The sequence below is a fragment of the Trachymyrmex cornetzi genome, unplaced genomic scaffold, assembly GCF_001594075.2.
Source record: "Trachymyrmex cornetzi isolate Tcor2-1 unplaced genomic scaffold, Tcor1.1 scaffold417, whole genome shotgun sequence".
Lineage (NCBI taxonomy): Eukaryota > Metazoa > Arthropoda > Insecta > Hymenoptera > Formicidae > Trachymyrmex > Trachymyrmex cornetzi.
Genome location: NW_017298928.1, coordinates 147,990 through 158,847, shown reverse-complemented (window position 1 = coordinate 158,847; position 10,858 = coordinate 147,990). Strand labels below are relative to the sequence as shown.

General features: G+C 36.0%; 1 protein-coding gene across 1 annotated transcript in view; it reads left to right on the top strand.

The window, feature by feature from the left end:
* Nucleotides 1-323: 323 nt before the first annotated feature.
* The window catches only part of LOC108764407 (glutamate dehydrogenase, mitochondrial), a 75,310-nt gene continuing 64,775 nt past the window's right edge, over nt 324-10,858 (top strand). The window contains exon 1 of the mRNA XM_018512651.1: nt 324-558. Within this exon, the coding sequence (XP_018368153.1) occupies nt 354-558 (205 nt within the window). The 5' untranslated portion in view covers nt 324-353. The remainder of the gene's footprint in view (nt 559-10,858) is intronic.

Genomic DNA, 10,858 nt, shown 5'->3' with positions numbered 1-10,858 from the left:
GCGAGATAAACTCACATATAATACATGAAAAAAGTTTTTGAAAATTTTTCAAGCTTAAAAAAGCGTATGTTATATTTGATTTCTGAAGTCATGTCAAAATGGAGCGTTTTATAAAAGAGTTTTATCTCTTATGCTTGCAGCACATGATGCTTGTTTTCTTGTTGGATTCCTAGCTGAATTAGAATTTTGCCATCAAATTGGCTGCGGTACTGATAGGATTAGCATCATATTCAATACGATGGTAAAAATTTATTCTAGCTAGCAATCCAGCAAGGAAACAAGAATCGTGTGCCGCCGGCTTTAGAAAGATTTATTTTTTTTTAGGACCTGGGGTTGATGTTCCTGCTCCCGATATGGGCACCGGTGAACGGGAAATGTCTTGGATAGCCGATACTTACGCGAAAACTATTGGCCATCTCGATATCAACGCTCACGCTTGTGTCACTGGCAAACCCATCAATCAGGGTGGCATTCATGGTCGCATTTCTGCCACAGGACGTGGAGTGTTCCACGGATTAGAAAATTTCATCAACGAAGCTAGTTATATGAGCATGATTGGTATGTTTATGAATTGATTAGCTACTTTATTTTAATTTTCATTTATACAGGATGCACGAAGACATTTAATTATTGTATTAAAATTGTATTTGTAGGGTATTGGTTTTTTTTAATTCTGTGAGCAAATTTTATATATATACTTCATTGAAATTTTGTTAGGTGTAACCATACAGACTTCTTTAAATAGATTGCTGACTCAATGTGATAGAAAGAGATGAACCAGATTCTGAGCTATCTTCTTTTGTTTCTTGTATCTTACACACATGTATGCATTCTATCTGTGAGTATACGACATGAACTAAGTAGTGATTTTTCATGTGATTTATATATGTGTGAGTATGTGAAATTAAACATGGCGCTACCCTACGTCTGTCCTCTAATATGGCGGCGAAATTGACAGTCTATTTATAGAAGTCTGTGAGTGGCATTATAAGTCAGGATTAGTCGAAGGTGAAGACCATAGACATATAAGATAGACTCGGCATTAGTTATATTTACTTGGGTTTAGCAGAACGGTGCGAAAGGCAAAATATCGGGGCAATCTATTCTCTGTGCGCGCATCTTGACAGTAAACTTTGGTAATATTCAAGAATTCTACCTTCCTCATCGATTTTGACGAAATTAGGCTCATTCGATGCGGTTTTGCACGAAATGAACGAATTTGGCAAGACAAAGTGACGCTCTGCTCCGTAAACCGAAATATTAATCGTTGAAGTTAACTATTCAGGTTAGAAAATCTTACATCAATGGCATAGAGCATGAGAATGTGTAAATTAAGCTAGAATAAATCTATTTTGCTTTAATCTCATTAAAATCGGTGAGGAAGGTAGAATTCTTAAATATTACCCTTACTTTTATATCTTATTTTATTTTTTTCAGGATATAAATGTCAAGATGCCTGCGCAGAAAAGGATAGATTGCCCCGATATTTTATCTCTTGCACCGTTTTGCCAAATTCAGCATATACTATAGAAAAGTATATGGATATTAGGTCTATCTTATATGTTTATGTAAGGTGCCATATCAAATTTACTTTACATGTAACATTTACTCAGGGTTGGGAAGTAATGCGTTACTTGTAACGACGTTACATTTTCGTTACTTTTTTTGTAATGATTTTGTAACGCCGTTACTTTTTTTTATTAGTAACGAAAAAGTAACGGCGTAAAAATTTATTTATTGAGTAACGAAATCGACCCTGTTACTCTTGTATCGTTACTTTTTTATAGGTCACGGCCGTCACGGACAATATAAGATTATAGATAAATAAACTAAATATACCAAAAACTTTTTGCCTATTTTTGTTTCATTCAATATGCTCGCTTTAGCATAAGAATAGTAAAAACTAAAATATCTATTATATAATAAAATACCATAGAATTAATCATAAGTATGTAAAATATTAATGAAAGATAAAAATGTTCAAAGATAAATATCTTTCTAAATATTTCATTTCATATCATTTCATATACTCGTACTTTGTTGCAATGTATAAAATTTATACATAATAAATGGCAAGACATCAGCAGAACTGCTGTTACAAGTCAGCCAGTAAGACGATTAAACAAGACGATTATTACATTAGATATAAAAGAAACATAAGCTCATGAAAGATAAAAATAATAGTCAAAAAATAAACAACCTGAAGAACGAAAAGAAATCTGAGAAGGAGAGTCTTTAACGAACGGTGGGAGCATGTTGAAGTATTTAGCCGAAGTATAGGAAAAGACTGCACGGAATTTGGCAGAGCGATGAGAGGAAACAGATAGGAAATTGTGAAAGCGGGTGTCAAGGGGTTAGAGGAGGAGCGAAGTTCAGAATTAAAATGCAGAAGATGAGAGAATGCAGGTAAGGAGAGGTACTGGATCTGAGGAGACAGAAAATAAGACAACATAAATGAAGAACAAAGCGTTGCCGGATTTTAAGCCATCCGGAGCTTACGTACAGAGGAGTAATATGATCAAATTTACGCACACAATATGCAAAACGAAGGAATTTTGGATATGTTGAATACGATTAAGCAATTGCTGATTAAGAGTAGGAATATATACCATGTCGGCGTAGTCGAATAAGGAGATAACCAGCAATTGCGAGACATGAAGTTTTTACGACGTAGAGAGAATATGGTAAAAAAAAGGGATAGAGGAGACGAAGACGAACATAAGCAGCTCTGTACTTAGTGATCACATGAGATTCGAAAGACCAAGACGAGTCCAGATGAACACCAAGGATTTTAATAAAGGAGGAGCAAGGAATTGGAATAGAGTTTATATTGATATTGAAGGATTGAGTACGAGGATACGATTTAGGATACGAGATAGTAAAACAGATGAGCCAAGGACGAGTAAGGAAAATTTGGAAGGGTTCAGATGCAGGGCATTAGCCCATATTGAGATAGCGTTCAGATCATTATTGACGGCCGCCGAAGCGCTCATAATTCTTGAGGGATGGAAGGATTTGATTAGAATTACGTTATCAGCATACATAAGAAATGTTGAGGAGACAGGAATAGAGGATAGATCTGCAACAGAAATATTGAAGAACAAAAGACCAAGAATAGATCCTTGAGGTATTCCTGAGGGAACAGAACGAGAGAGGAAAATTAAGGGTATGGATTATATATAAAAATACGCTGGGAGCGACCTGTAAGGAATGACTGAAGTAATAATAGAGCTGATTGATATAGATATCTTATATTTAATTTATATTCTGTCTTAGCATTCTGTCTTAGAAGCTTATTTTAACATTTAAAAAAGTATAACTATGCAGAAGACAGGCTTATTCGATTTTGATAAAATTAGAGTCGTTCGACGCGTTTTTGCACGAAATGAATGAATCTGACAGATTTCTTTACCTCAATAGTCATCAATTTTAACCATTAATATTTAGTTCCTTCTTCTGCCTCGGTTCGCCGGACAGAGCAATACTTATTTTTTCTGCCAGATCCGTTCATTTCGTGCAAAAATGCGTCGAATGATCCTAATTTTATCAAAATCGGTGAGTAGACTTGTCTTTTGCATAATTACAAAAAGAAGTAACGGAAAGTAACGATTTTTTATCGTTACTTTTAAGTAACAGTAACGTGTTACTTTTAAAAAGTAATTTTCCCAACTCTGTTTACTTACATGTATTTTGAAGAAAATTAACAGAGAACTAGTAGAAAATTAATTTTTAAAGACTCGAAAATTATCTTTAATGAATAACATTTAATATGATCGTTTTCTCTTTTACAACCTTTTGGAAACGCGCGATTATGTCTGATTATTTTTTAATATAGATCTTTAGATAATGATACAACTGCATGATATGGACGGAAACGTTTTTGAATCTTTGCCACACTTTTTGTTTCTGCGAAAAACAATATAATATTTTCACTTTTTATTCAACACATTAAGTCACTGTTCATTGTTGGCCATTTCATAAACTGATGTGAACGCCTTCACTTTCTACCAGTTCCGAATCATGATGCTATTTTTGACAATTTTTACGAAGTACGGAATATGTTCATGTAAAACAATTTGATATTCCACAAGTACAGTTTTAATGAGATAATACTAACAAATACCATTTTGCAACATGAGTGTGAATAGTTATTTCTAACGTATTTTTACATGTTGAATACGAATCTGTTGACAAAAGTTGGTTATTGCGTCACAATTTTGAACAAAATGACTTAAAAAAAAAACAACGATTTTGAAGGTGCAGCTAGTTTTTGCTTAATTTCATGAATGCTTTATCAAAGTATCAATTTTTAACTTTAAAATGCGTCCTGGTCCATTTTAATATGATTTTTTGTTTCCAAGATACAAAAATTTGTAAATAGATACTATTCTTTTCTCATGTTCAACACTGTTCGATAAAATTAGCAGGTATGTAAATATGAAACCGAAATTTACCAATAGATGGCCATAGCTGTCAATGTAGTTGCCGTCAGACCGCGTCATTGACGCCATTTCCTTGTTCTGATATCTGACAAAGATTTTCAACTCACAACAATACAAGTTTCATACAACAGTATAGTTTGTAATAGCGTTGAACTTTGTGCCTGGAAACTACGATTTGCGGACAGCATTGATTTTCTGCTACCATTTGAAGAAAACTGGTTCAGAATCGCATCGAATGCTTGTCGAAGCTTATGGTGAGCATGCTCTTGGTAAATCACAGTGCTTTGAGTGGTTTAAAAAATTCAAAAGTGGCGATTTTGACGTGAGAAACGAAGAACGTGGAAAACCACCGAAAAAGTTTGAAGACAGCAAATTGCAAGCATTGTTGGATCAGGATGACACTCAAACTCAACAACAACTCGCAGATTAATTGAATGTGACACGAGAAGCAGTCTCCATACGTTTGAAATCCATGGGAAAGATCCAGAAGATGGGAAAATGGGTTCCATATGAACTGAATGAAAGACAGCAGGAAAACCGAAAAACTACTTGCGAAATGCTGCTCGCCAGGTACAAAAGAAAGTCATTTCTCCATCGAATTGTGACTGGTGAAAGGATGAAAAGTGGATATATTTTGAGAATCCTAAACGTAAAAGATCATGGGTAACTCCAGGTGAACCATCGACATCGACTACAAGCCCAAATCGCTATGGACGGAAGACAATGCTCTGTGTTTGGGATCAGAAAGGTGTGATCTATTACGAGCTGCTAAAACCTGGCGAAACCGTTAATACTGAACGTTACCGACAACAAATGATCAATTTGAATCAAGCTTTGCGTGAAAAACGACTGGAATATCAAAAAAGGCAACACAAAGTGATTTTGCTTCATGATAATGCACCATCACACACAGCAAAACTGGTCAAGGAAACGATTGAGGCGTTTAGTTGGGAAATACTTTCGCATGCGGCTTACTCACCAGACTTGGCTCCGATTACTACTTATCGATAGGATACGCACTTGCTCAGCAGCGCTTCACTTCTTACGAAGATGTACGAAAATGGCTATATGACTTGTTTGGCTCAAAAGAGCAACAATTTTTTTGGCGTGGCATCCACAAATTGTCAGACAAGTGGGAAAAATGTATAGCTAGCGATAGGCAATACTTCGAATAAAATATTTTTTATCATTTTCATCCAATAAACGTGTATTTTCTATTAAAAAATTTCGGTTTCATATTTACATACCTGGTATGTTTAAGTACTCTAATAGAATAGTACTTGACTAATGGGATAGGATGCCATATTCAGCCGTTTTCGAAAAAAATCGGCTTAAAGTTTACAGTGTTTCTTATATACTGGCCGCGTTACACCAATTATCGGCAAGGTTTCGCAGCTCAGGCGCTAAGCGCCGGACTACTAATTTGTCGACCCGGGTTCGATTTCCCTATTACTTTTTTTTTAGATAATATTTATTTATTATATTATTATGTTAAATATGTATTAAATTATTATTTAAAATAAATTTATTTTAATTAACAATTGTGATTACTGTTATATTGTGTAACTGTGTGTCGTTGCCGATATAAACTGTATAGTTCAGTTTCTATTTTTTTTTACACCCTTTTGTGTTAACGTATGACCGAAATGAAGTTGAAATTGAAAGGTCTTCTAATCCGAATTATATATATTTTCTTGTCCGTAACGACTAATGTAGTATTTAATATAGTATTTTCTATAAATGCGTCGGAATTGTTTTCTAAATGTTTTTTTGATAACATACTTTTTTATGTTATTTTTCGAAATACTATATCGTATTTATTAAGTGTTTAACTTATTTCCTATCGTTTTTTCGTCTCGAAAATCGATTTGTTTCGAAGGGAAGATGAATGAATACCTTAATCAAAGTAATTTCCTCCATTTTCTACTACTTTTTCCCATCTCTCCGGCAACAGGGCAATTCCACGACGGTAGAACGCGGTGTCTTTCGACGCGATCCATTCATCCACCTATTTTTGGACTTCGGTGTAACTGGAGAAGTGTGTCCGTAAGTATGTGTTGCATCGATCGGCAGAGATGGTAATCCGACGGTGCCAAGTCTGGAGAGTACGCTGGGTGCAGCAGAACTTCCCATTCAAGCTCTCGAAGTGTCTGCTTCACGCTTTTCGCGACATGCAGTCAAGCGTTATCATGCATCAAAATGACTTTGCGTCGATTGTTGGCTACGGATGATCTTTTTTGCATCAATTTGTCAGTCAATCGGTATAATTGCTGCTTGTAGCGATCAGCTGTAACGGTTTCATTTGGACCCAAGAATTCGTAATACAGCACACCTTCCTGGTCCCACCAAACGCACAGCAAAGTCTTATGCCCGTGAATATTCCTCTTCGGCGTTGAAGCGAATGGTTGACCACCCATAATTTTTTCCGCTTGGGATTATCAAAATAAATCCATTTTTCATCGCCAGTCACGATGCGCCACAAAAAACTCTTTCTTCTTTACCTGACAAGCAAAGAAGTCGCAATAGTCAAACGATTTGAAATGGCACTTTCTGACAACTCATGTGGTAGCCATCTCCCTTCCTTATGGATCTTTCCCATGGCATGCAAGCGTTTTGAGACGGCCATTGGAGTAACATTAAACTGTTTCGACAACTCTAAAAGTGTTTGAGCTGGATTCTGATCAAGCAATTCTTGCAGCTCGACATCTTCAAATTTTTTCGGCTGTCCTGGCGTTCTTTGTCTCTCACATCAAAATCACCGTTTCGGAAGCGTTGAAACCAAACTCTTCATGTTGGTTCCAATGGAGTTTCATCACCATACATTTCGGATAATAAGCGATGCGCTTCAGCTGCGGTTTTCTTGAAGTCGAAGTAGTGAAGAAGCACATGTTAGAAAAACAGCTTATCGCGATTCATTTTCAGTCGATTGGAAAATCTCTTTGGCGTCGAGAAATCTAACCTGTGAGGATTGAATCACTTTCAGCGATGTCTAAACTACAAAAGATATGTGACTTCATCGTCGAAACTCATCAGCGTTGGAGGCAGAGCCCTCTAGTAGCGAGCGATAGGAATTAAGTTTAACACCTAATAATTTTAAATCTTTTTACCTAAGTATCTGAAGTTTTAAATTCTGAAATATTTTCTTCCTCTTGTATTTGAGAAGCTCATCGAGCGATATTTATGTCATATATAATTATTCGTTTTTCAAGTGCTTCATTAAAACGGTTTAATGTATATTCAGAAATTCGTTATAATTTTTCAGATCTGCTACCATCATTGTAGTTGTTAAATCGATGTAACTTTCCTGAATCTTCGTTTGAATTCCTTCGAACGACTTTGATTTTGTTTTGCTGCTTTTCCAGTATTCCACGGCTTGTCTTTTATATTCAGTTAATATTGCCGCTTCAAAGATGTACACAACTTCTTCCGGTAAATATACCCGTTCTTCATTTTCAAGTAAATCAATATTTTTCGCAATAAATTTTATTTACAGATTTTCAGTACATTAACAATAAAATCTTAAAAATGATACCAATTAAGCATCAAGTTATTAAATTGATTGTCAATTTAACTTGTGATATTATAGTAGTTCAGTTACGTTTATAAGTGCCATATTTTATTTATTAGATCCATATTTTTTTACGTATCTCGAGGTTTAGAAAGTGAAACATCCCCTTGAAAATAATGGATTTTATCGTTTAAAAAAAAATATTTTTTAAACTATAATGTATATAAGATAATGTTTTATACAAAAGTTGTCCAGTTTCTTATGCTCTGTATAACGGTATAAAAGACTAGTTGCAAAAATAAATTTTGCAACAGATTGTTATAAACAAATTAAAATTGATTGTAGAAATAAAGTGACTTCATCAATCGATTGTATGGGAAAAGTTATTAAAGAAACATGTATAACTCTTTCTTAAATTGCTCTTTATATTTATATAAAAACTTGTTTATAACAATTAATTCCAAAATTAATTTTTGCAATGTACTTTTAACGTCAAAAATATTTGTTCATGCTTGGTCCTATTTACAATTTTTATTTTCTGGCTACTCTTGGTGATCTAGGCATGGACAGAAACGACTTTTTATAATTTACTTTTTTTTACATAAACATAAAAAAATTTAAGCATGCTTCTTTAATAATTTTTTCCGTACAATTGATTGGTGTAATCAGAATTTCTCTACAATCAATTTTTACTAATTTGTTTATAACAATTTGTTGCAAAATTGATTTTACCAGAAAATATCTTTTATACCGTTACACAGAGCATAAGAAACTGTACAGCTTTTATTGGGTATGGGAATAAGTTTCCGCCCATTGTAGAAAGATGTCGTTAGTAGTATTGCTTGTGTGTTTGATAGAACGGCAACACATGTGTTTGAAAGGTTTGTGTTCAAACTTTTGAGCCCAATAGTTGGCATTCGTTCGAAGCGTAAAAAGAGTAACTTTTTTTGCGTTGAAGATGTCAGAATTTATTCCAAAAAAGCAACATTTGCGGGAAGTTTTACTCCATTATTTTATTTTAAAGAAAAGTGCTGCAGAATCCCATCGTTTGCTCGTAGATGTTTACGGTCAGCATGCTCCACCGAAAACCAGTTGTAAAGAATGGTTTCGGCGATTCAACAGTGGTGATTTTGACGTGCGTGACAAAGAACGCGAAGGTGCACCGAAAAAATTTGAAGATGCAGAATTGCAAGCATTACTCGAAGAAGATTCATGTTTATCGCTCGATAGGTTGTCAAAAGAGTTAAATGTTGATAGATCCACTGTTGGAAAACGTCTACACGCAATGGGAATAGTGCAAAAAGAAGGAAATTGGGTGCCATACAAATTGAAAGAGAGAGACATGGAAAGACGTTTGGTCATCTGCGAGATGCTTCGTCAACGACAACAAACGAAGGGTTTTCCACATCGCATCGTAACTGGCGATGAAAAATGGATCTAGTACGATAATCCTAAACGCTTGAAAGCATGGGTGATGCCAGGTGAACCAGGTCCATCAATGCCAAAACGAAATATCCATGCTTCGAAGATTATGTTGTGCATCTGGTGGGATCAGAGAGGTGTTATATATTATGAGCTGCTCAAACCGTCCGAAACCATCACTGGCGATCGTTATCGACTACAACTGATACGTTTAAACCAAGCTTTGAAAGAAAAACGACTGGAATGGGACAATAGGCACAACAAGCTGATTCTGTTAATGACAACGCTAGGCCACTCGTTGCAAAACCGGTCAAGAAATACTTGGAAGGAGTAAAGTGGGAAATTCTGCCCCACCCGCCGTATTCACCGGACATTACTCCTTCGGATTTCCATTTGTTCTGATTCATGCAGTCGGCCCTTTCTGGAGAACGATTCAATTCTTATGAAGATATCAAAAAATGGCTTGATGAATGGATCGCTTCAAAAGAACCAGATTTTTTTCATTCGAGGAATCCGTTTATTACCGGAAAAGTGGGAAAAAGTTGTCGCTTCCGAAGGAGCATACTTTGAATAAACTCACTTATATAGATTTGTTTAAATAAACACATCTTTTTCTTTTCAAAAAGGGCGGAAACTTATTTCCATGCCCAATATATATATATGTATGTATGTACTACATGGGCTGAAAAGTCCCGGGATTTTTCAATAAGTGGCGCCACTAGAAGATGAACATGACTCATTTCGAGAGGCTCATCTGTCACTAGTTTATGTATGAAGTTTCATTACATTTCGTCCATTCGTTTACAAGCTACAATCGTTTTGAGTGACGCTACTTTCGCCTTCGTAAAAAAAATGGAAAACAGGAATATCGCATCTTGATCAAACATTGTTTTTTGATGGGAAAAACTTCTGAACAATCATTGCAATGGTTGCAGAAATGTTAGCCCACATCTGCTTCTTCGAGAACAACAGTTTATCGGTGGTTTAGTGAAATTAAAATGCGTCGTACAAGACCAAAGACGTACCTCGCTCTGGAAGGCCAAAAGAGGCTACGAATGCGGAAATCGTAAAGCAAGTGCATCGAATCGTTTTGAGTGATCGTAAAGTAAAGTTGCGCGAGTTAGCTGAGGCTGTGGGCATCTCAAAAGAACGGGCGGGATACATTTTGCACGATCTTGTGGAGATGAAAAACTATCGGCGCGATAGGTGCCGCGTTTGCTGACCGTCGACCAAAAACAGCAGCGCGTTGATGATTCAACGGCTGATTTGGCGTTGTTGCAGCGTAATCGAGCGGATTTTTTTCGACGTTTTGTGGCGATGGATGGAACATGGTTCCATTACCATACGCCTGAGTCCAATAGACAGTCTGCAGAGTGGCTGGAAAGCCACGAAAGCCGACCAAAGCGGCCAAAAGACCAACGCTCGGCCGGGAAGGTTATGGCCTCCGTTTTTTGGGATGCGCATGGCATAATCTTCATCGATTACC